Here is a 25,688-nt window from a genome sequence, read left to right as displayed (position 1 = left end):
CTACTCAAAAAATGGGGATCCAAAATCTTTTTCACTAGATTCGGATCAATTCCTGGATATATTTATATACAAATGAAACTCATTGGCATTATAAGTCTGTCATGTCATACATGACCAAGGGGTAAAGATGTAAATTGAAATTACCTGGCCCAAGGTTATACATATGGAGTGTCATGACATTGACAATTTGTGAACCTGTTTCCTTAAGAAGCTTTGCAAACCATTCTTTATCAAAGAAACCTCCAGGGGCTACAAGTAGTGGTTTTGGTTGGATTCGTCTGTATAGATTGTCAATTATACCCCTGAGTTCAATTAAATCGTTCCCATACTGTTCAGCATGGACCATGGCACCAACACCATTACCACTCAACTCATTACCTACACCAATAGTAAATATTATATGAATGTACATATATCATACATAAGTAAAAACAAATTTAAGGATTTGAGATTAATGAAGTACCAAATTCCCATGAATGTATTTGATATCCCTTGGAAACAGTATACTTTATAAAATCATGGGCATTACTGGAATTCCAACTTCCTCCCCAAACCCCCTTCCTAATCTGGTGTCTTCCCCGAAGTGCATTTAAGCCAAAGGTGACAAGTGATCTACAAATACAATCAACAAGTTCAATTTCTATCCAATTAATGAAACACAAGTTTTTTTATAAATAAAAAATATATATGTATCACCTTGTCTTGACAAAAAACTGATTCAATTCGTCCCATCTATCCATACGAAGACAGCCTTTAGAGAATCCAAATAATCCCCATTTCAATTTTATAAAGGGATGACAAGGACCCGAGATACCCCCCACATCATACACCACTTGATCTTGTAAGGAACCTCCTACTCGAATTCTTAGATGTTCAAATGCTGTTTAAGTCATATCAATAAAACAAGTGAGCAAAAATCAAGAACAACTTCTTGCGATTGGACTAAAAAAAACAAACCTTGGACTGCTTTTGTAAGAATCGGATTAGATAAATCCTGAAAATACGATACCATGGAAAAAAGAAATTATTTTCTATCTTTTTTTTTTTTCTGTTGCGGATATGGAAAAGTTTGTGATGTGTTTACCAGATTTAGAGCAGATGACGACCCCCATGGGCAATGATTGTAGTTACACTTGTCATCAGGCCACCAGTCGATAGTAGCACAAATGTAATTTGCATCCGTATGTGATATTGGTAAAGTTCCATTAATTACAAGTTCCGACTCTTGAACATATTGTCCCGAAATTGCAGAAAGTGATGCCAGAAATAGAAACAATGATGCGAAAAACTCCATTAATGGTTAAAGAACTTGACTTCTAGCTCAGCCTGGTTACAATTTAGAGCAAAAAAGAAGCTGTTAGGATGAATACAGAAGAGCAACAGTGTATACTGCTTGAATGGCCGTGTTGATACCTTTTTAAGGAATTATACTTGCCTTTTGTTAGAAACAAATCATAGTGTTCTTTTGTAAAAGTGTAAAAAAGAAAAGAAAAAAAAAAGTGTACATCTTACAAAAATGAATTGTTCTTTTCCTTTACATATCCGTAATTTGTGCAAATTTGTTCTTTCCAGAGAGCAATTTTCTTGATGTGTTTAACATTTCGAGCAAAAATCACAAAAGTAAAAGCTAAGCAACCGACACCATTATTGTTTAAACGAAACCTGCTTTGTTTGAATTTCACAAATCAGATCCCAAGATTAATAATATTCTAGAACGACAAACGTCAAAATGAGATTCTCCGAGACTTAAAAAAATCAATTTTCACATTCTCGTGAAGATATGAGGCGAAATTGAAGGAACTAAAAAGTAAAAATCCCAGATGGATGTGGTTGAACTAACCTGAAAGCGATTATAGATTCAAGCACCGAAGAAGTAGTTCAACAGCTTAACTACAACTACACTCCTCGGAAAGCAGCTTTTGCTCCGGATTCCATAGGCGGTTGTTGTGAATGAACACCCGTTTGCAACTTTTGAGCTACTTTCTTTTGAATTGGGGATGAGATGAGCTGTTTGTCAGTTCATTTCACATGTTTTCAGAGTTGGGTAATGAATCTTTAATGTGTGTACTAGTGTGATTTAATGGAAAACTTATGAGTAGAAAAGAAACAATTTTTTTTTACTGTGATTCCTTTTTCATGCAATAAGAGCACTTTAATCAGAATTGTCGCCATTATTATATTGCAAGAATGTAATGATTTCGATAAAACTAAAAAAAAACACATAGGTAGTGGGTATATGTATAACCCTAAAATGACATCAAATCAAATCCAGTCTTCTGTTTCTATATTTGGAAAAATCAATTTCACAAATTATTTCTTTATTATTTTTATCATTTAACAGTCATCTGTTTTTTTGTTCTCATAAAACTATTGTAAACATAAATAGCTAATCACTGGATTCTTTAAAGATAATATTGGCTCACTTTCCGAATCAATATTTATCCTCTATGTCTAGGTTACGAGAAATTCGACATTGGATAATCCTCAAATGAACAATCAAGATTCGAGGCACAAAAAAAATTGATCAAAAACGAGAAAGAATATGGTGTGTACTTTTCATAAGTTTCAAAAGAACATGGTGTGTACTTTTCGTATGTTTAAGAGAGAAAATCGGATATCTCTTAATATTCTAACAACTTTTGGATAAGACAGTTAAGGGTCGGATAATCACACGAATTTACATTGAAACCTCGAAAATTCAAGAATTTATATTAGGTTCCTCTACTAATTTCACATTTTCCTAACGCGCTGATCGGCCACCAAGGGGCGCTGCCCCTTGGAACCCCGAAAGGGGGGTGTGACCCCCGCTCTTTTGTTCGTACCGGGATCAATCTAGATCAATACAAATGTGCACACCGCATATCCAGCCTTGTATTAAAACTAAAGCATGATCCCCTTTGAAACATGTATAAATCACATTACATAAAATGAATCGATGACACTAAAATCACTAACAATCCTTCCTCATTTTGGTGTAACCATAGACTTACACAAAAACAATTTAACACACCAAAACTTGCACATAAACGAAAATGTCTAATTGATTGAATTTTCATATTAGTATTTTACACATTTCAATCATCCGAGAATCGGGGTGTTCTAAGGTATGAACTCGTCAACCCAATTGAGTACCTAAAGATAAAAGACATACAAGTTTACAATTCTCAACTTGTCTAAATAACCTGACACTATTATTAAGCCGTGTGTCCTAATCTTCTCATGACTATATAAAGGCAAAGTCCACAACCTTTTCAAGCGCGACTACACTTCACAATCAAATAGGTAATTCATTTATATCATATACCCACAATTGTCACACCCCCAAACCAGACGGCGGAAACGTCCGGGGGCTTGGGGGACTTTACTCTTGCAGTATCATCACAGAGTATATAATTGAAACATAACATCATCATCATCACACATGTAATATTACAATTGTCATTGGTTTACATCAATTATTGTATTTCAATATTACATGCCAAAATAGTCAGAGTATGATGAAACAAAATATAACAAAATATCCATGATTTCTTTCTGCCCAACCTGCTCAACGGTTTCTTGAGAATACAAGTTAATTTAAAAGGTCAACATAAAAATGTTGGTGAGTTTATAAGCATGTTTGAGAAAATGATTTGTATTACTTTGTAAACACCAGAAAATTCGATATTTTCTGAAAAACTGTTTGATATGTTTGTGCCCGATCTTGTATTATTGCATGTATGTTAATGTTTGCTAGAATGTAAAGAGAGTATGGAGAGAATAACTAGGGGTGCAAACAAGCCAAGCTACTCGTGATCTACTCGAGATCGGATCGTTAAAATCTCGACTCGAAACTGATTTTAACCGAGCCCGAGCCGAGCTCGAGCTTAATATTAAGCTCGTTTATTAAACGAGCTCGAGCTCGAGCCCATGCCACTAAGCTCGATTAGGCTCGCGAGCCTAAACGAGCCTTTATATAATATAATTTATTATTATTTTTATATATTAAAATAAAAACATATTTGGGGATTAAGGATTTAGGATATTAGTAAACGAGCTTTTTAACGAGATCAAGCCAAGCTTAAGCTTATTTAGACACATCAGACAAAAAACGAGTCGAGCCCGAGCCTGAGTCGAGCTTGTATAATTATTTACGAGCTCTAGTCGGGCTCAGTACAAGAAGCTCGAATCGAGCCGAGCTCGAGCTCGAGCCTCGTATAACTTAAACGAGCCCGAGCCAAGCCTGACTAGGCTCGGGCTCGGCTCGGCTCGTTTGCATCCCTAAGAATAACAAAGAGAATATAAAGAGAATGACCCCAGACAACCCGATGTTGTCTGCGAAAGAGAATGCTGGCATCTCAACCCCCGATGTTGAGTACCGTCACGAGTATGTTACCGAGTAATCCAAAGAGAAAAGAGAATATAAAGAGATTGACCCCAGACAACCCGATGTTGTCTGCGAAAGAGAATGTTGGTATATCAACCCCCGAGGTTGAGTACCAGTGCGAGTATGTTACTGAGTAATCCAAGAGAAAAGAGAATGGTTTTCCGTAAATTTTATAACATTAATTCCTCTAAGTGAGTCGTTATAACCATACTAGATATTGACAATTTCGCCTGTCTTAGCGTTTATGGACGCCGACGGAATAGAATAAGGTTTTCGTCACCCTAGACTAGTTTAGTCTAGCTGTAGCGAACAGCTCAGGTGTGGGGTGTCATCCCCGTATAGATCTATACACAAATCCCCGCTCTCCCTCCTAGAGACTCTGGTTATAACTACAGGCTACGATCGTACACTCAATAGGTGTCAACCGACACGTCTCACTAGATCCTTAATCGAAATTTACGCGAAAAGAAAACATATAAAGCACACTCCATGCCCAATGAACATATAAGTGAACAACTAAGGCTCACTAAGCATGTAAATCATTTCAAGGCTAGTAAAGAATGAGTTTATATAACCCGGGCCCAATAAATATATGTAAAAGGACAACTAAGGCCCATTTCACATGTATGATATTTACAAGCCCAATAAGCACGCAAAGAGTATCCAAGGTCTGTCGAGCATGTAAATAGACGATGAAGGCCCAATAAACATGTAAAGAGTATCCAAGACCTATCAAGCATATAAATGGGTCACTAAGGCCCAATAAACATGAGAATGACATAATTAGTCTGTTTGTTATTATTTTGCTAGTTTTAGCTCTATTATTTACCAAAATGACATAAAAGGCCCACTTTTGTAAGAATGACATTCTTGGCCCATTAAGCCGAAAATTTACAATTAAGGCCCATTTTTGGTAAAAATAACAGCTTAGACCCCTTTTAAGAACAAAACTTGCATTTAAGACCAGTTTTAGAGCTTTTAGCATGATAAAAATAATTTTCTTGTTTTTGACCTTTCTGTCCCTGTTTTTAGAAAAATTATAGAAAAATCATCGTAAGTCGAAATTTGGATCCGTAAACTCTGAGAGTTTATAAAATGAGTCTACTTTATTCATAATTTTTATTAATATTTTTAATGGCCTCAAACCAGTGTGAAAATGTTCATCTTCACAGACTGGTCCGAAATCATTCCTGAAATGATAGGCAGTTTTGTAAAAATCGCCAAAAATTGTAGAAAAATTGTATGAACGCGTGAGAGTAGTCATTTTAAAGGTATAAACCTGAACTTTTTGAAAATATTATAATTAAGGTGGTCAAAACATCCCGTAATTAGTCCAAAACGTTTATGTTAAAAGCTGATTTTTTAGTTTAGGTTATATATGTTTGAACACAACACTTGTTTTTGTTATTTTGAGTGTAAAATCTCAGATCTACAAGTTTACATGTAATATATAAGACAACACATACTTTTCTCATGGTTTTTATGAAGATCTAAGTGATAAACTTCATGTTCAAGTAAAAATCCAAAAGTTTAACACATAACACAACATATAACATGAAAAACACACATAATCATGCATATACACATAGATCTACACAAAAACAACTTGTATTCTCCCCCAAAACATAGTAAAAACCGAAACTAGGGGGTATGAACTCACTTTGCTTTGAAGATTTCGGTTTTTGATGAAGGTTAGAGGAGTTTTCGGCTTTACAAGCTCCCTTGAAGAGATTTTTCGAGATCTATGAAGTTCTAAGAGCATGGATCATGAAATGAAGTGTTAAGGAGTGAGGTTTATCATAAAATGAAGTTAATCATCAAGCTTAAAGAATAGCTTACCAAATGAATGGATTTTTGGATGAAGTGTTCTTGGATCAACACACACGAAATCTTGGAGGAAAGGAGAGGTTTCTTGAGTGTTAGAGAGGATTATTGTGTTTGACAAATGAGAGAGATGTGAGTGGTGTTGTGATTCTCGACCAAGACTAGAAGAAGAAGATGAGTGATTTGATGTTTCATGGAGATGTGGGATTACATGGTTATACGGTGGGTAATATGCCTAGATACCTATTAAATAATAATTAGGTGGCAACACCTTAATTATCATCTTGTTATTTTATTATTATTTTTTTTTTGAAGTTGGGCCGAGAATGAGGGAGAAGAAAAGAGAAGAGTAAAACTTTGGGCCATACTAGCTCATGTTTGACATTATGGGGCCCAAGTTTGAGAATTTTCGGCCCATTGGGCCCTTATGAGGGTTTACGGCCCAATTATAATAAGAAGATGGGTTTACGGCCCATCGTGGTTCAATAGAATGGTTCACGGCCCATCATGGCCCATGATAAATAAGTGAGTTATTTTAGGCCCAACATGGCCCAAATGCTATGGTTTGACGAATGTGAGTCCAATTAGAGTCCAAATGGGTTTCATTGGCCCAAAATCATCAAATGAAAGGTTCACGGGCCCATTAGGCCCAATAAGAGGATCCTAGTCCATACTAAATTTGAACCGGGATATTTAGGGTTTCAGACCTATAGTTAAATATATGAGATGCATTGTATTAGGTTATGAACTTCACTCGGGAGTATTGATTCAAATGGATGATTTTGATTGAGCATAGAGTATGATATCCACTTAGGGTACAAGTCTTATAATAGTTGATGTTTACATGAGGACAAAATTTCCTAGCTAAAAATGCTAGTTGTGACAGCAATACACTTTTTCAAATGAATTATTAAGAAGTTAAACTTCATCCTTACCTACTGTCGTACCGAACACATACCTAGGATGATTTAGTATGTGTTCCATAAGTGTGATATTTCCACATTGAATTCAGCTTCTAATATTGTATTAAAAGGGAATTGGGTGTCTCACCATTATAGAATTAAATGGACTTTGAACACATCCCAATATCAGACTTGTACACTAAATCTATTGCCTGACTTTTAAGCAAATGATATGCCAAGTTCTGTTGTGCTCTCACAAACTCAACCAAAACTACACCATTCATGATTAATTCTCTAACCATGCTATGTCCAACACCCAAATGTCTAGATTTTCCATTATACACTTGGCTATAGGCCTTAGCCAAGGTGGCAAGACTATCACAATGGATATAAATAGGTGTAATCGGCTTTGGCCACAATGAAATCTCATGAATCAATTTCTCAACCACTTTGCTTCTTTACCAGCAGCTAACACAACAAATTCAGATTCCATTGTAGAGCTCGTAATGTAAGTTTGCTTCTTGGAAGCCCAGGAGATGGCTCCTCACCCAAGCAAAAATACCCAACCAGTTTGTAAATGAATGATCCTCCAAGTATGAAATCCAACTTGCATCTGAATACCCTTTTAGGACCAAAGGATATCCCAAATAACTCAAACCATAATCTACAGTTTCTTTGAGATACTTATATACTCTTTGAATTACTAGAGATAAGGATTTCAGAATAACAATAATACTTGGATATTACTTGGATCGTGATTATATCACTTACCAAATTTTGTAATTCGTCTGTTATAGCCTGGGGTACACGTATTTAGAAATAAGATAATCCAAGAAACCTGATTTGGATTATAGGCTTAATCCAAAATCATAAAACACATAATACCTTTATGATGTTTTTGTGTTATTGAGAGACAAAAAGCTACTAATGATCAATTTCGTATATGTCAATGATCAACCCTTTTCCTGTAACATTTACTAGCATTTATACAAGGAAGGAAAGTGGTTAAAAGTTGGTTACACCAAATTGGAGCCAAAAAGAGGGTAGTTAATAAACACAACCGATGCCTACATCATCATGATGTCATCAGTGGTTTGTGGCAGGAAAAAGTAAGTTAGGACTCTTTCCTGATATAGAAATGTGTTTAGGGTTTGGTGGGAAAATGCAAGTTAGAACCACCGCCAAGGGCTATGACCCTTGGACCCGACAATGGGCACTGCCCCTTGGAACCCATACAAGAAACAATATTTCTTTAAGGATTCTTTAAGGATCGTGTCGGTTCACTTTTCGAATTAATATTTCTCCCTTGTGCCCGAGTTATGAGAAATTCGATCTTAGATACCCTAAAAGAAACAATCAAGATTCTAGGCACAAAAAAATGATCATGAACGAGAGAAAATATGGTGTGTGTGTGTGTGTGTGTAATTTTTGTATGTTTCAAAAGAGCCAGAGAAAAAACTTGATATCTCTCACTATTCTAACCAGTTTTGAATAAGGCAGTTAAGGGTTGGATAACCACACGAATTTACATTGGAACCCTCGAAAATTCAACAATTTTTATTAATGTCCCTCTAGTAATTTCTAATTTTCCTAAGTCGTTGACCGACCGTCAAGGGGTGTTGCCCCTTGGAACCCTGCAAGGGGGGCCTTTACCCTCGCTCTTTTGTTCGTACCGGGATCAATCTAGATTAATACAGGTGTGCACTCCACACCTCTAACCTTGTATTAAAACCAAGATATTGTAACATCCCAAGATTTAGGTGTTTCTAAATTCATCCCTATAATTTTATCATTTGTCATTTTGGTCCCTGTAATAGAAGAAAGTAGCCATGACGCCCTAGTGGCAATATTGTAATTTTGGGATAGGATGTGTACGCTAAGCGTACACGAGGGTAAGCTGAGTGTCCTAGGGCGCGCCCTAGTACGTTGGGCGTACACTTATGTACGTTGGGTGTACTCATGTCTGGAGGAAAGCCTAAGTTTTAGGGTTTGAAGGGTATTTAAACATCTTTATGGTTCATTTATCCCCACCTTTTCAGCCTCCAAAGCATTAGAATCGTTCTTGAAAAACCCTAGCCCCTTAAAGTGTGATTTAAGCCTTAAAGTGTGTTTTTGGTGTGGTTAAGGAAGAAGGGGTTGCATCAAGAAGCCTATAAGTGGAAGTTAGCTTGTGGATCTAAGATCATTGCCTTTCTAGGAAGCTCCATAAGGTAAAAAGTCTTCAACTTGATGCCTTATTTGAATAGATCTCATTTTGGGAGCTTTATGTTGTCTTTCTTGTCCCAAAGGTTCCATTTTTATGAATGTTTGGTTATTGACGCTTTGAGTTGTCCTTCCAGACCCTATGAGGGGTCCTTAGCCATAAAAATGAGGTCCCTTTAGCTAGTTTGGCACCATGCATCTTGTAGAAGGCCTTAATGGATTAATACCTTGTGTTAAGGACTTTATAGACGTGTAAAGTCATAAAGTTGGAGACTTTATGACTTTAGGGCGCATTTGGTCAGTAGATCTGAAGTATGGGCTTAAGTGCTTAAGCCATTAAGCACTTAATGAGGATTTGAAGTCTGCGAGACTACGCCCCGCGTAGGTGGGAGTATGCCCTGCGTACTCGGTCAACCACCCCGTAAGCTGGTCAATGCGAGGCTGCGTACGCTTAGCGTACCTCTGAGATACGCCCCACGTACTCGCCTGAATCAGCCCTTGTCGATTTGACTCGTGTGAGTTGAATCAGTTGGGTTGACTCAGTTGGATTAGTGGGTTTGACTGTTTGACTTTGACCAGTTGACTTTAAGTTTGACTAAGTTTGACTTTGAGGGCATTTTGGGTATTTCCGAATTTTGATGGAATTGGTCACTTGGTGAATATAGGTGTCGTATAGAGAGCTGAGATTCGGAGTCGGGCCTCATCAGTTCTGTTCAAATTTGCGAGGTGATTTTTCCTCACTGTACTTGCGGTTTGAAGGCACCAATGTCGGCCCATTGGATTGATATCCTGTTATGTATGCTATCGTGATGTTGTGATATGTTAGATCGGTATCTTGGTAGATCGGATGTTGCTATGTTGTAGTGATCTATTAGATCGATATCCTGGTAGATAGGATGTTGCTATGCTTAGTGATCTATAGATTTGCTTGACTGGTTGTAGACTGTTACGTGATTATCTATTATATGTGCACATGTTTGGTCGGTGGCTGAGGCTTCACTGCTTTGTGCGTAAGCCAACAGGCCGAGGCATACCAACCCGATGGTTGAATGGGCCCGAGGGTATTCCATCCCGAGGATGATTGGACCCATAGTATGTTGGCATTCCAACCTGATGGTTGATTGGACCCATAGTATGTTGTTTTTGTATATGTGTTATTTGTCTGTATGTTGGTAGTTTGGGGGAACTTACTAAGCTTTGGGCTTACAGTTTTGGATTATGTTTCAGGTACCTCAGAGGATCGCAGAAAAGCGAAGGCGTGATCGTGCACCTCCTCATGTTTGGTTTTTGTGATTTGGGGCAAACTATGATATTGGATATGTTTTGAAAACTATTTGGTAAACAATGATGATTTTTAGGTTGTTTAAAAAGTTTTAAATTTTCATGAATTTTATGGGTGTTTCAGATATGATCCCCTTTAAAGCATGTATAATTCTCATTACATAAAATGAACAGATAACGCTAAAATTACTAACAGTTATTTGCAAAAACAAAACAATTTAACATCTTAGCAAAATGTAATAACACTTATGTAAAACACATGAATGTAATTATTATATTATTCTTGAACATTAATTGTAACATTGGTTATTATGATTTTATTTTTATTTTCGATTTTGATACTATGTTTTTTTTAATTAAAACACTAGTTTTTCTAATTTATTTAGTATTTACCTAGTCTTTCGTTGTCGGCTGACATGACATGTTGACGTATCACTACTTACTGACATCACATTCAGGTCTCAAAATTCAAAAAAAAATGTAATGACTTTTGTGATATACAAAATGTAGTGATTTTTATACAATTTGATCCCATCATAAAAATAATAAATTGCAACATAACAAATCATCAATGTTCATTTTAATATTATACAATATACAAGTCGCCCAGACTAAGGTCTTCCTATATATAGTGTGTTGATTGTTACGGTGTAACAAACACCATAAAAATAAAAAGGCTGATATAGTTTAACAATGGTCCATTTAGGATAATTTCAATAGAAATTAAAAAGACGTGAATAACAAATATATTAAAATTACTCAACAAATTAAATTTGGATTGATATGTCATACATCATGTAACGTCCCATTTTCACAACAATAAATTTTCATTTTATTTAAGTAAATCTTCCCAATTATAAATCCGTTATGGAGAAAACCGTTTATTCCAAATACATTTATAAAAATCAGAGTAATATTAAAGCGTGGAATCTTCATTGTTGTTGATGAATGTGTACAACCACGTATTCGCCTTGCCATGATGACCGATGATACGTGAAACAATAAACAACTGGGTAAACACAAAGCTTAGTGAGTTTCCTCTAAAATACCCCATACGATAAACATACAAGCATGCATAACAACCGCTCTTTGGGCCTTCGGCATGACCGGACCACCTTGCATGCCTTCAGTCTATCTGAGCCAGAATATCAGGGTTTGTTGGCCTACCGCCTCAACCTAACCACTCCTTCCGAGCCTCCGTGCCTTCTGATTACAGCCGGACCACATCGGGTATCTTGTCCTACAACACAAAGCAGGACCGCCTCAACCCACTACTACCATATGTCGACATATAGACAATCAAGGATCAAGTAGGCACATAATACATGCAAACATCAATCATACAACTAACTACCGTCTACTAGTTCTATCACAGATACAATCCCGCTACCAGCTAACCTCCATGAAATACGTAACCATAATTAACCAAAGGTGAGATAGCCACCCGGACAGATGATCCTACTCTAGAGCCACAACCAAACAAGGAACATGCAAGAAAGCCTAGATCAAGAGTTCTCAGGCTATCCTACATGATCGCAGACAGTCCCTAGGGCACTCCACTAGATAATAACCAACAAGTACATATAACATACGGTTCTACAGATCACTACAACAAAGCAACATACTTGATCCCAAGATACAGATCTAACGGGTCACCACAACATAACAACATACTCGATACCAGGATACAGATCTAACAGATCACCACAACATAGTAGCATACTCGATACCAGGATACAGATCTAATAGATCACTACAATATAGCAACATACTAAATATCAACAATCCAAGGAATGCATGGCCGTATATACTCAGAGGTGAGATAGACACCCGGATAGGTGATCCTACTCTAAACCACAACCAAACAAGGAACAGGTAAAAGAGCCTAGATCAAGAGTCCTCACTCTATCCTACATAACTATATACAGTCCCTAAGGCATCCCTCTACTAACAGATAACCAAAACTAGTGGGTCGTCATTGGTGCCTTCGACCCACGGGTATAGTGAGGCGAAACTCACCTGAAATGAAGAAACCCAAGAACACTGTCATACGCTCCCTGCTACACTGCTTGCTCCTGCAGATCGACTAACATCAGAACCATATAAAAATCTTAATCATCAATAAAAACCCTCAAGTTTGACCTAAAGTCAAACTTGGTCAAAAAGTCAACAGTCAACAAAGTCAACAAAAGTCAAAGTCCAAAGGTTGGTTGAGTACGCCCTGCATACTCAACTTACGCCCCATGTACATGGGATAGCTTAGTACGCCTAACGTACGAAAATTACGCCCATCATACTCGAGTTGGTTCCATCCTTTCCATTAAGTACTTAATCCATTAAGGACTTTTCACCCAAACTCAGATCTGGCCTCAAAACATTGTCTTAAGTCATAAAATTTCCACCTTTATGACTTTCCATGACTAGGGAAGGTCCAAAAGCTAAAACCCTAACTTATTAATCCATTAAGCATCGCAACTCTTGCATGGAAGGGATAGAAGGACCAATATCATATTTTTATGGTTCCTAATAGCTCCATAATGGATAAAGTTTCCAACTTTATCCATTAGAATGGTCTCAACAAAAAAGATCTAGTCTTTAAGTCATAAAGGGACCAAAAGTGCATCTTTTTCAACTTAATCTATTAAGTCCAAGTCTCCAACCTTCAGATCGGAATCAATATGATGTTTAGATGGATAAAATTTTCAACTTTATCTATAACAAGGTCACAATCTTCCAAGATCTAAACTTTATGCACTTAAAAATGACCAAAAGCTCATAACACCCAAAACTAGCTAGATCTAACAATTTCATCATCAAGATTCAAACTTTATACCTCCAGAAGAAAGATCAAATGCGAACAAGGTATAGATCTACAAGCTATAATGCAATCAATGCTTCTTCAACGAGTTCCTTCTTCTCCAAGGTGCACCAAGAACACTCCAAAACACTTAAAAACATCGTCTTTTTGCTCACAATGCTCAAACTAGGGTTAGGGTTTCAAGAGAGGGTGTTGGAGAGGTGGAGGATGAGAATGGAGTGGGTTTGGGGAAGTTAAGGAGTTTAAATAGGGCTCAAACCATGAAAATAGGGTTTGGGAATTGATCGTGTACGCCCAACGTACTCCTGGTACGACCGACGTACGCGATTAACCCAAAAATCGTCATAACTTCAAACGGTCGTAACTTCTTCATTCCAACTCCGTTTTCAACGTTCTTTATATCCACATAAAGGTGTTGAAGAGCTCTACAATATTATCTAAATATCTTGGACTAAAAACTTCTCGAACAAAAATCCATCTTTCATGCCAGAACCCGGCCTATGACTTTTCCCTTTTTACCCTTCGACCCAAAACACAATTCAAGGGTTAGATCTTTCAACCATCATTACCTCCTTCCACAAGGTCTAATATTTATCTCCCTAAGGCCCAAAACATTTACATAATCGACTTCCAGCCCACGACCCTAAAATAAGAAATAACGGGAAACATGATGTTACACATCATTACATTGATTGATAAGTTTATCCTAGCAACCATCGTTATTGCCTTACATTTACTTTTATATTAGGCGAACGTTTGTGCAACGCACAAGATATGATTATTTAGTTAAAATATATATACATATATGTTATTAAAAATAATCATACTTGTTATTATTATGAAATAATAATTTTATACTAAGTTGATAATAAATATGTTAAGTATTTTGAACTATATCATAATATACACACCTGATAATAACCATATAATCTTAATCGGTTCTACCCATGGGTCGTGTGTGAAAAAAATTGAATACAACTTTCTATTTAATGTTATTTTTAACTATTATTATGATTAATAATTTAGATAATCACATATTAAAACAACATCATCTCAATGGGTTGAACGACTATACAAATATGTAGTTTAACATAAGGCCATGGTTTGATTATAACTATAAAATAAATGGGCTAAGTGCCTACACAAATATATCTAATAATATGCCCTCGCGGTTTAAGGGAAAGACTGACAAATACTCAAACTCAAAACGAAACTCAAAAAACAGATGGAAGGGTAACCCATTTCGTAAAAATATCAACATAATGATATCAAGATGGAACGCATAGAACTCAAAAAAATTCCGTTTGGACTTCGCTTCTTCTGTTTATCTATAATCTTCACTAAGAGTAACTTTGAACTTTACAGTCGAAGTGCCCAGATTTCACTCTTCGGAATTCCTTGTCCTTCGAAACTAGATTTCACATCTCAACAACTATGTGATATCATATTGATGTCTCGTTAAAAAAATGTATGTAATTGAACCACTAACGGAGGAATGTTTTGAGACTAACGGATGAATGTTTTGAGTTATCAAACCATGATGTTCTAGCTTTAGTGTTAAACAAAAACATTGATGAAAATGCATCAAAAATACTTACTATAAAGTTCAAATTTATGGAGGATTTGATGGAAGTCGTCACTTTCAATGATACACGAAAGAAAGCAAAGTACAAAGCATCAGAAATAAAAATTATGTAATACTAACCCACCGTGCCTTCCTTCTACAATACAAACACCAAGATTATAACAAAAAAGTTGTCATGAAGGGTATGAGGTGACAAATGAAGAATACTAGGTGTTGGACTACTTGAGTTACACCGTCTAAACAATTCAGAAGCGTTATGTCAAACCAACGACTTTAAAAAAGTATGCTTACGGAGGCAATGCAGGTGGTTTTCTAGTTTTTGTTTTCTTTTCGTAAATTCAATTCATAAAAAACAATTTCTTTTTATAGGTTCCAAATGAGTTTCGAAGCTCCAAAATGTTTTAAAATGTCCTAGGAAGTAAGGGGGAGACATCGTGTAACATCTTCAATTTGGACCTATTTTTTGTAAAAAATAAAATTTTAATTATAAATAAATGAGATATTTGTAATTTATTTAATGAATATTTTTTACAAAAAATGAAAACAAGCACACACACTTAAATCCATTTTCGGAAACGAACACAAACACAAATCTATTTCATAGATGAAAACGCACAAACACACGATTTCATATTCGATTCAAATTTTTTGGTTATGATTCTTGAGTTTCGATCGAAAAAAACCAACACCATTGAGTTCAAGAATCCTGTGTTTTTAGTGTGTTTTTATAGGTGTGTGTATGAAGATGTGTTTTTAGAGTTTGAAGTAGAAGAGAAAAATGACACATAAATAAGAGTAGGGATGCTACTCAAAAGGACCCACTTTATACATTTCAAACTTAGAAAAGACCAACCATCTTTAAAATCGGTAGTATTTTTTACCAACTATAAGGACCATTTATGTAATTTTGTCTAATAAATAATAAAAATATCCCACATAAATCCTTAAAACTAAAGAGGGTCACATCCGTCATGACAACAAAGAGCGAGGACAAATTCAGTCCAAAACTAATACCACTACATTCTCCTTCTCCACTTCTTTGCCTCTCTTTCTCTCTCTATAGACCTTCCTCGCACCAGTTGTATACCATAAGCCTCCTCTGCTTCTTCCATATCATCTTCTATACCTACCTAATCAACGTTTTCCATTCTTCATACTTCCTCATCTTTTGAAGAAACACCGTTATTCTCCTGTGACTTTTGGGTTACAATTTTATACTTTGTGTTGCTTGTCGATAATTAGTGAGTTTTTCTGCCTGTAAATTGGGGTTCGAATTGGAAATTCCAAGATATAATTACTTCTAATCTGGGCGTTTTCCTCTTGATGTGGGTATTTTAATCTGATCAAGTTCAATTTATTTTTGATGGACGATGCTTGAAAAGTTTCTTTGTCACTGTTGTTGCGAACCCTTTTCTTTCTTTTTTCTCACTCTCCTTTTGGGCGTGTGTAATTAGTGATCAGCTATGAGAGTACGAAAGTGGAGGCACTGATTGAGTTCGATGATGGAAGAAAAGGGTGGAGAGGCAGGAGATGATCAGGGCTCTGGATGGCTGCAAGTGAAAAAGGTGTCGTAATTTTCAGAAATAATCAATGTTCTACTTGGATATAAGTGCATTTTGTTTCTTTTCTTCTTGATTAATTTTAAAATCTGATGATTTTGGGAACGGTTAGTGGATTTAAGGTTTACCAATCTTCAAATAGTGTGCTACTTGAAAGATATGTTCTTTATGATTAACTTTAAATGCACTATGTGTATTGGTATCCCTTGTTAACTTCCTTCTCATGGTTGTTACTTCATGATTTGTATTGGTAGCATATTCATGTTGATATGATGATGTATGAGGTTTTGAGGCTTTTCTTAGGCTTCTCTATTGCTTGATGACATAACTGTGGTGAAGATTGTAAAAGTTAACCCTTTTAAAGAACATTCTTTATGGTGGTTCTTTGTCTCCTTGAAACATTTGTTTACATTTTATCAAACTAATAGTTCCCATAAAAATTGAGGCTTTAGACTAGGTAGTTTTGGATTACAGTTGTGCCTAAGTATTCTTAGAGACAAGTTCCTTGTATCCTTTATCTTTTAGTCTTGTGTTATTGAATACTTTCTCTTACCTTTTTCTAACGCCTACCACATTGATGTAATGAATTGCCTTTATTCATTTTCATACAAAAATTTGGAGGTTTTATACATGTAGGTTTACAATGAACCCAATCAAGTAAAACATTATGAGTATACAAAAATGTTCTTTCAATCTTTCTTTGTTATTGTTAACCTAATATGTTATGTTTCATTCACGAGACTGAGTTAGAAAAATGATAGAAGAATGAATAAATTAGATAAGAGCCAAGATTTTAGAAACAGTTTCATGGAAGAAAGGAAAAAGCTGTGTATCCTATTAATTTTACTAAGAAGAAAAGACCCCCATCTATGAACCTGACCTCAGTTTTGCATTTTCACCTTACTTACTGCCAATATGTGGGGACGACTTGAAGCATATTGTCCAGAGGAAAGAAAAGAAGTTGACTACATATAATTTATTTGTGCAACTTAAACTGTAGTGAGTAGAAAAGAAGAAAATAAGGGTTAAAACTAATGTCTGTTATTGCAACTTTAATCCTAGTACTTGCATAGTTGCATATATGAATCAAATAAGACGTTATGTGTCCTAGAAGTCCTATTTGTTTTGATACTCTTTCTTATATCGGGCATGTATGTTATAAAGCCCCAAAGTTAACGCCTTAACTCTTTCTTTTCTTGCTTTTTTCAGAAGCATAGAAGCAATTCAAAGTTTTCTTTCCAAGGATGGGTGGGAGGACTCTCTAGGAAACAGAATTCAAACATTATAGTCCATGAGCCTTGTAATGTACAACACGTGACTTCAAATGTTAGCTCTAGTGAACTGATTTCAAGAAACAAGGACTCCCCTGCATCTGATTCGGATGCTTCAAATAATACTCAAGTCCCTACTAAAGATGAGAAGGGTGTGAACTACCTTGATAAGCGTGTAGTTAGCCATGCTGATGATCATAAAACCAGTCATGATCCAGAGCTTCCTCAAATCGATAATCTTGATGTTTTTCCAAAGATTAAGTGGGGTAATTTGGATGATGGTGCTTTGGTATCGACTGTCTGTAACACTACTGGGATTGACATCAGATTTGGTGATATTGAGGTTACTGAAGATGATTCAGCATCAAGCATGCCACTTTCTACTGAACCCGTGAGGGAAATTGTGCCAACCATTGAAGAAGGCGCAAAATCTCGGGAATTTGAAGAGGTGAAGGAGGTATCCTCAGAAGAGGTCAAAGTCGTTAGTCAAAGTGATGATGTTTCTCAAGAACTCGATACGGGTTTAAAGATTGAAAATCTTGAATCACAGGGATCAGAAACTCTTAAAAATTCAACCTTTTTGAAAGATACCGATACAACTACCGAGATACCTAAAGATTCTACCCCGATTGAAAATTCTGATAATAAAGAAACTACTTCGATTCTCAATGACTTATCAGAAGTTCAGATTATGAGTGCAATTGGACCCGGTGAAATTGAAGCTGGGGAGAGTAAAGAACGGTTTCGCCAACGACTTTGGTGCTTTCTCTTTGAGAATCTTAACCGGGCTGTTGACGAACTGTATCTTCTATGTGAACTAGAATGTGATAAAGATCAAATGAAAGAAGCTGTTCTTGTTCTTGAAGAAGCAGCATCCGATTTCAAAGACTTGAGTTCAAGAGTCCAAGAATTTGAAAAAGTCAAAAAGTCATCCGATATTCCACCAATCACCATGAAGTCCGAGCAACGAAGACCACACGCACTCTCATGGGAGGTTCGGCGTATGACAACCTCACCACACCGGGCCGAAATACTGTCTTCATCTCTCGAAGCTTTCAAGAAAATCCAACAAGAACGAGCCTCCATGAATAAAGATTCTAATAAAACCGGGTTTCTTGATTTGAATAAACGCTCCACAAGAACCGATAGAACAAGTAATGCTAAAGAACAAGTGAAACGAACCGGGGTTGCAATAAAAAAGAACACCGACCCGGGAAAGAACAAGAAAGAAACAACCGGAAACCGAGAAACCGGGCCCACGTAAAGACAACCATAAATCCACGGATCAACCGAATAAAAAACCAAATTTCATGTCTTCCAAATCAATGGATGCATGGAAGCAAAAAAGAAACTGGGAAGATATACTAACATCACCGTATGCATCGACCCGTTTTTCCCATTCCCCGGGTATGGGTCGAAAAAGCACGGAGCGGGCCCGTATCCTACACGATAAGTTAATGTCTCCCGACAAGAAGAAAAAAACATCTCTCGATTTAAAAAAAGAAGCCGAAGAAAAACACGCGCGTGCAACACGTATTAGAAACGAGCTCGAAAACGAGCGCTTACAAAAGCTTCAAAAAAGCACAAAAAAGTTAAACCGCGTGAACGAATGGCAAGCGGTCCGTAGCACGCGGCTCCGTGAAGGGATGCACGCGCGCCACCAGCGTAGCGAGACCCGCCACGAAGCTTTTCTAGCCCAGGTGGCGAGGCGGGCTGGGGACGAGAGCACAAAAGTTAATGAAGTTCGGTTTATTACTTCATTAAATGAAGAAAACAAGAAACTAATGTTGTTACAAAAGTATCAAGATTCGGAGTCGAGAAGAGCGGAGAAGTTAAAAGATATGAAATCGAAGCAGAAAGAGGATATGGCGAGAGAAGAAGCGGTTTTGGAAAGGAAGAAGCTTGTGGAAGCTGAAAAGATGCAAAGGCTTGCGGAGACACAGAGGAAAAAGGAAGAAGCTTTGTTGAGAAGGGAAGAGGAAAGGAAAGCATCGAGTGCAGCACGTGAAGCGAAAGTGATGGATCAGATGAGAAGGCGAGAGGTTTTGGTGAAAGCCCAACAGGAAGAGGCTGAGCTTTTGGCTCAGAAGTTGGCTGAAAGGCTTAGGGAAAGTGAACAGAGGAGAAAGTTTTATTTGGAACAAATTAGGGAGAGGGCTTCCATGGATTTTAGGGATCAAACTTCGCCTTTGTTGAGACGGTTTTTGAATAAAGAGGAGGGCGGTGAAGGGGTGGTGGTTGCTGGCGGCAATGTGGCGGTGCAGCAGTCGTTGAAGAGGAGGATTAAGAAGCTTAGGCAGAGGTTAATGGCTTTGAAGTATGAGTTGTCGGAGGTGTTTATTGGCGGTGAAAGTAGGGCGGCGGTTGGAACTGCACGGGCGAAAATTGGGCGGTGGCTTCAAGAGCTTCAAAGACATCGGCAGGCGAGGAAAGAAGGGGCGGCGAGTATTGGCCTTGTAACTGCTGATATAGTTAAGGTACTTGTTTCTTTTAATATTCAGGACATGACATGACATGACAGAGCAGGTTGTACTGTGTTTGACCTTGGACTGAGACTGACAGTGTTATGTCCATTGGATAACAATTTCATTTTTTTTTTTTTTTTTGGCTAAGATTATTTAATGATAAGATGTTGGATTAGTTTTTGGAGGGAAAGGAGCCTGAACTGCATGCTTCTCGCCAAGCTGGACTTCTTGATTTTATTGCTTCAGCTCTACCAGCATCACACACATCCAAACCGGAAGCCAGCCAAGTGACAATATACTTCTTGAGACTCTTAAGGGTAATACTGTCATTACCCGCAAACCGAAGCTACTTTCTTGCAGAAAACCTTCTACCACCAATGATACCCATGTTAGCAGCTGCCCTTGAAAACTTCATTAAAATCACAGCATCATCATCTTCAAACACCGTGGGTAGTAAAACCCTAATTGAAAATTCGGATGCAATAACGGAAGTTTTGGATGGGTCTCTGTGGACTGTGGCGGTGGTAATCGGTCATTCCGGTTCCGATGATCGCCAGAATCAGATGCAAGATGGTTTGATAGAGCTTGTGATAGCGTATCAAGTCATTCATCGATTGAGGGATCTTTTTGCGCTTTATGATCGGCCACAAGTGGAAGGGTCTCCTTTCCCTTCATCGATTCTTTTAGGTATCAATTTGTTGGTGATATTGAGTTCCAGATTTGGGGTTGTGGGTTCCATCGATTGGGAATCGTATATGCCGGAGACTGAAACTCAAGAGACTAACACATCGGAGTGAGCAGAACAAAGGAGTTGTCCAGCAAGAACTTAGCATAGAGATGCTTCTCTCCTTGCTCAAATCCTGCAAAAATGCCTCCCAACTCAACCCTTTGTCCTCTACTACTACTACTACTACTGATGAGTTGGCCGAGTCAACTCAGTCGGGTCCCGAGACAAGAAAACTTCATGGTGACAATACCACCTCTCAAAGATCAAATCGGATGAATACAAGAAGCACACGACTCCAATCAGGAAAAACTGCTTCTGCGCTTGGAAACACCAATAATAATAGAAGTCTCAAGATTCGGAATCAGAAAGATAACAAATCAACTAATAATAGGGTTTGTGAATCCAATTATTCAGAAAGTTGCTCCAATCTGATGCTCCATTCAAGATTCCCCACCACCTTCATTGATCGAGCAGAATTCTTCTTTTCAACAGAATCACCGCTTTAAATGTAAATGAAAATTGAGAATTCTTAAAAGCAAGTAGAACAAGTTTTTGAAAATCAAACCAATTCCCAAATCTCTCTCCAATAACAGACTGGCTTCTAATTCTATTTCATCTTTCTTGATTGTGGTTTCAAATTTCACATGGTGTGCATATAACAAATATATACATAACTCCATAACAAATTTGTCCAAAGATAATTAAAATCCCAATGAAGATACAGAATACAGGAATATGATTGTACGTATTATAATTTGGATTCAGAGATCATTTCGAAAGCACCAACAAGAGCCTTGACTCGGCTCTTCCTGGTTTGAATAAGCTTACTAGCAGTCTCTTCAATAACATTATTTAAACCTGAATGACGTTTATTCTTATTCTTTTCCACTTCTTGAGCTTTAAGAACCACATTCACTAACTTACTACTTCCCTGACATTGTAACCCACCACCTGAAGGCATTCTCCTCAAACTCCCCCTCTTATCATCATCATCTTGGTTTTGGTTTTGGTTTTTCTCATCCAGCACTTGTTGCCTTAACTTATGCTTAGTTGGAGTGCTACACCCAGAAGACTGCGCATCAACAATCTTCCCTTGCTTAAGTTTGATCTTCTGAGCCAAATTATCTCCGTTTTCCTTCACCGACTTTCCAACCCGTCTCGGTGTTTCTGGTTTCTTTCCTCCTGAAGCCGCTTCGTTGCTTTGATCATGGCTTCTTAGGGTTTCGTCTTTCTTTGACGTTGAAGGGATCTCCGATTCATCATTGCAATCATCACTTCTTAGGGTTTCATCTTTCTGACTTTCATTGGAATCATTTTCAATTACTCTCTCATTACTATTACAAGTTGAAATACGAGTTTCATCGGTCTTTTCTTCAACAGGTTTCACGGGCTTTGACTTTCTTGAACCATGGTCAACCACTGGCTTTTGGGGTTTTGAAGTCTGCACCTTTTTAGAAATGTTGCCATTTTCCAATGTTTTTACGGAGTTTGGTTTTTCGATCTTTTTACTACTACTCCTAGATCTGGTCAAACCTGGAACTGGTGGTTGATCAAGAACATCTCCCAAACCACCGGTGGGTAGGAGGATCTCACTGTAACGCCTTCTATGATTTGTTGAAGGTGGTATATAAAACGGGTCGGTTGACTTTATTTTGGACTTTGACTTCAAGAAATTTTGTTTTTTGGGTTCCATGGGGAGAGGTTTGAGAAGGGAAGTGGTGGTGGTCTTGACATCTTTAGTGGAATGTTTGGGGATTAATTGCGAAAAGATTCTCTTGGAAATTGGAGGAGTTTTGTTTGATTTTTCGTGTGGGGCAGGAGTTGCGCTTTCGGGTTTGCAGTTGTCGTGGCAGGAGGACACTGGATCTTTGAGATATCGACTTGAAACGTCTGTGTATTCAAAGGCTAAGTTCCCTGTTGAGTGTCTTCTTGAGTGCTTGTCAGGCACGATTTTTTCCATGCCAATGTGAAGCAGTGTCTTCAACACCAACATAAAATCTGTTCAATCACAATCAATAACATTTTTTATATTCATAATTGAAATGCTTTGAATGACAAATATTATAAATAAATCGGATATGGCTTAAGATTTGATTCCAAGGTTAAACTTGATTCTTACAAAAAATCATATTGTAAATAACCACGCTACAAATTGATGCATCCTAGATTATAGAAAACAAACGAACTCAATTTAAGGTTTTGGCTAGATTTTATGGGCCTTTTTTTTTTTTTAGAAAAAGAAAAAGAACGTATTAATAAAATCTTGAATCGGGTTCAAGGGTAATCGAGAGAGAATGAAAAACATACATACCTTTTATGGAAAATAATAACGATGAAGATTTAAACCCAAGAACTTGAGAGGAAGAAGGTTTCTACTTTAGGTTTGAAAGGAAGAAAAGATTTTCTTTGTTGCGTTGCATTTGCACGAGAGACACCCAAACATCTCTTTCTATTTTTAGAAGAAATCTCCCAACATATTCCAAATTCCCATTTTATGTTTGCCTTTTTATTTGGTTTACATTAAACTGAATTTACAGGCATGGAATAAAACGAAACCAAAATATATAAAAACCATTAAATTATATTCACAAGAAAATGTCCTCTTTACATACGGGAAATTGAAAAGACAGTTGACATTGACAAACAATACACACACTTAATTGACAATTTCTGAAACAAGCCAATCAAGACCAGGGTACGCGAAATACAAAACAAGAAAAGATGGAACAGCAAACAGAATAGTGACAAGAATATACAAAAGCAATATTGCTATACTTGCAGGAATTGCATAAACAACAATAACCAAAAACATAAAAATCAACGGAAACTTAGCCGTCAAATTAACAAAAAACATCAACGACTTACGAAGCGACAAATGGAGCCTTTCCGGTGCACCGGACCCATGAACCCGTGGGCCCACAGACTGGGTCCGAACCGGGTGGTGATGATCAAAACATGAGGAATGAGAATGAGACTTGATGACTCTATCACCATTTAAGCTCTCCACCATCCAAACAAGAAAGTAATTCTTGCGAGGAAACTTGAGGGTTCCTTTGTAAAGGATCCGAAATGATAAATTATTGCACCAAGGGCAAGAAATGAAAAATGGGAGGTGAATTGGGAAACTTGGGAGGAGTTTTATAACAGACGATTGTAACCCTAGGACACAGTTTTTACACAGGGTGTGGCCACATAATAAAACATAGGGCACATTTTCTACGATATTGAAGGATTCACAGCAAATTGGGCATTCTAGACCTTCACCTTCTTCTTGGGTGTTGTTATCTATGGAGATTTCATCATCTGATTCTGAGCAGTCTGAACAAGGTGGTTCGTTAGGTCTTGGAGATTTGTTACTAGCAATGGATTTTGAACCAAAACTCCACATTTTTTGTCTGGAATTCTTATTTCATACCTGCAAAATCTAGATTTTTTCAAGAAATGAATCAATCACTTCCAATAAAGTAGTCTCCCAGAAGTAACAAAATCAATATCAATATTATACTATAAAGCATGATTTTAACAGCATCATAAACAAGATAAAGCTATTGAGCACAATGCTTCATCAAAGATTGACATACAATGTGCTCTAAGATCGTTAAACTCTGGGGGCCTATAGCCTATAGGGTTTGATTGCATAATTCATTCAAGTAAGTTGAAAGCCCTATTCATAAATTTGGAAGGGAAAGCCTAATTTAAGATAGAGTATGGAAAGTTTCTTCAGGTAGTCTGCCCTTTGCTAATTGCTTTAAGTTCTGATAAGAAAACGATTGACAATCAACGATACCTTTAAAACTGTATCAAAGAACCATATATAAGACTGCATCCACACCTCTTTCAGGTAAGCTTAAAGTGTGATCTATAAGTTTTAAAGCTCCTTCAAAATGACAAGAAAACGGTAAGCAATCGAACTACCAGCAGCACTCAATCACATGAAACCCTACAGAGCATTCATAAAAGTTCCGGCACTCGACTTCACAGATACCAATATAACAACGAAGAATCCGATGAGGCGATGATCCTAGATAAAAACCTAATTAATTCTTATAAAATACGAAGATAGAAAACACCGATTTTATGCGATAACACTGAAGAAGTACGGAAGCTAATTATATCAAAGCTTACCTGATGATTATAATATGACGAACATCGAAGGTAACGCCGGAATCAGAGATCCGATTCACGAGCACAGAATTTGTCTCTGTCTCTTGAAGGTCGATTCTCTCTCTAGAAAATGATAGAAAATGATAGATGGCAAAAAGATCTAAGGAATGATGAACTGTTAGAAGCCTGAAGGATGAAGATGATTAGATGAAATGAAAGTGATCTACTCTGTTTGGGCTTACAAATTGTTCGGGTTGAGCCCAATTGCTTAGCCCGATTCTTGTTTATAATTATGATTTTTACTTATACATCATCCATAAAAAAATTTATTAATCTATTATACAAATAGGATCGGGTGATGACTATTTTTTCGAGCATACTACTATATCGGAGAGAAAAAAAATTAATTTTTTTTTGGATCATTAAAATTGAAGCATGAATCATTTTTATGATCCATGATTCAGTTTTAATGATCCAAAATTTTTTTTCTCTTCGATTTAGTATTATGCTCAATTTTATGATTTGTATTTTTTTTATATATTTTTTTTTCAATTTTTTTAAGGTGTCTTCACGAGTACCCACCG

The 25,688-nt window shown here is 37.0% G+C and overlaps 3 protein-coding genes and 1 pseudogene across 9 annotated transcripts in view; 1 reads left to right on the top strand and 3 right to left on the bottom strand.

Annotated features, from left to right (window-relative positions):
- The window catches only part of LOC145157740 (heparanase-like protein 1), a 3,401-nt gene extending 1,311 nt beyond the window's left edge, over positions 1-2,090 (bottom strand). The window contains exons 1-7 of one of the 2 annotated variants that reach the window (XM_079076760.1): positions 1,841-2,090; positions 1,085-1,326; positions 958-994; positions 697-880; positions 464-612; positions 145-378; positions 1-52 (exon numbers count right to left, since the gene is read on the bottom strand). The exon at positions 1-52 is cut by the window's left edge and continues 138 nt beyond it. In XM_079076760.1, coding sequence (XP_078932886.1) covers positions 1-52; positions 145-378; positions 464-612; positions 697-880; positions 958-994; positions 1,085-1,294 — 866 coding nt within the window. In that variant the 5' untranslated portion in view covers positions 1,295-1,326; positions 1,841-2,090. Of the gene's footprint in view, positions 53-144; positions 379-463; positions 613-696; positions 881-957; positions 995-1,084; positions 1,327-1,512; positions 1,675-1,840 lie in introns of those variants that run through there. The other variant, XM_079076799.1, reaches the window with a different exon arrangement.
- Positions 2,091-15,984: 13,894 nt separating this feature from the next.
- LOC145157418 (uncharacterized) lies at positions 15,985-21,610 on the top strand (annotated as a pseudogene). The gene is made up of 3 exons (XR_013737190.1): positions 15,985-16,543; positions 17,747-20,285; positions 20,450-21,610. The product of XR_013737190.1 is annotated as an uncharacterized LOC145157418 (transcript).
- A 40-nt stretch (positions 21,611-21,650) lies between these two features.
- Positions 21,651-23,462, bottom strand: LOC145157483 (uncharacterized). Its single transcript, XM_079076538.1, has 2 exons — positions 23,312-23,462; positions 21,651-22,998 (listed from the first exon to the last, which is right to left on the bottom strand). Exon 2 carries the CDS (start codon positions 22,991-22,993, stop codon positions 21,749-21,751), a length of 1,245 nt encoding a protein of 414 aa, XP_078932664.1. The 5' UTR covers positions 22,994-22,998; positions 23,312-23,462; the 3' UTR covers positions 21,651-21,748.
- A 101-nt stretch (positions 23,463-23,563) lies between these two features.
- On the bottom strand, positions 23,564-25,278 carry LOC145157547 (uncharacterized). Of its 5 annotated transcripts, none has more exons than XM_079076634.1 (3): positions 25,126-25,278; positions 24,788-24,877; positions 23,564-24,424 (listed from the first exon to the last, which is right to left on the bottom strand). In XM_079076634.1, the coding sequence occupies exon 3, from the start codon at positions 24,386-24,388 to the stop codon at positions 23,657-23,659; it is 732 nt and encodes a 243-aa protein (XP_078932760.1). In that variant the 5' UTR covers positions 24,389-24,424; positions 24,788-24,877; positions 25,126-25,278; the 3' UTR covers positions 23,564-23,656. The 5 variants fall into 5 exon arrangements, 4 of the variants coding, with proteins under 4 accessions (XP_078932760.1, XP_078932822.1, XP_078932719.1 ...); XM_079076696.1 differs by having other exon boundaries at positions 23,564-24,415; XM_079076593.1 differs by lacking the exon at positions 24,788-24,877.
- Positions 25,279-25,688: the final 410 nt, after the last annotated feature.

Source organism: Lactuca virosa, chromosome 1 (genome assembly GCF_052849685.1).
Source record: "Lactuca virosa cultivar CGN04683 chromosome 1, Lactuca_virosa_CGN04683_v6, whole genome shotgun sequence".
NCBI classification, from domain to species: domain Eukaryota; kingdom Viridiplantae; phylum Streptophyta; class Magnoliopsida; order Asterales; family Asteraceae; genus Lactuca; species Lactuca virosa.
This window is presented reverse-complemented; position numbering and strand designations above follow the sequence as displayed.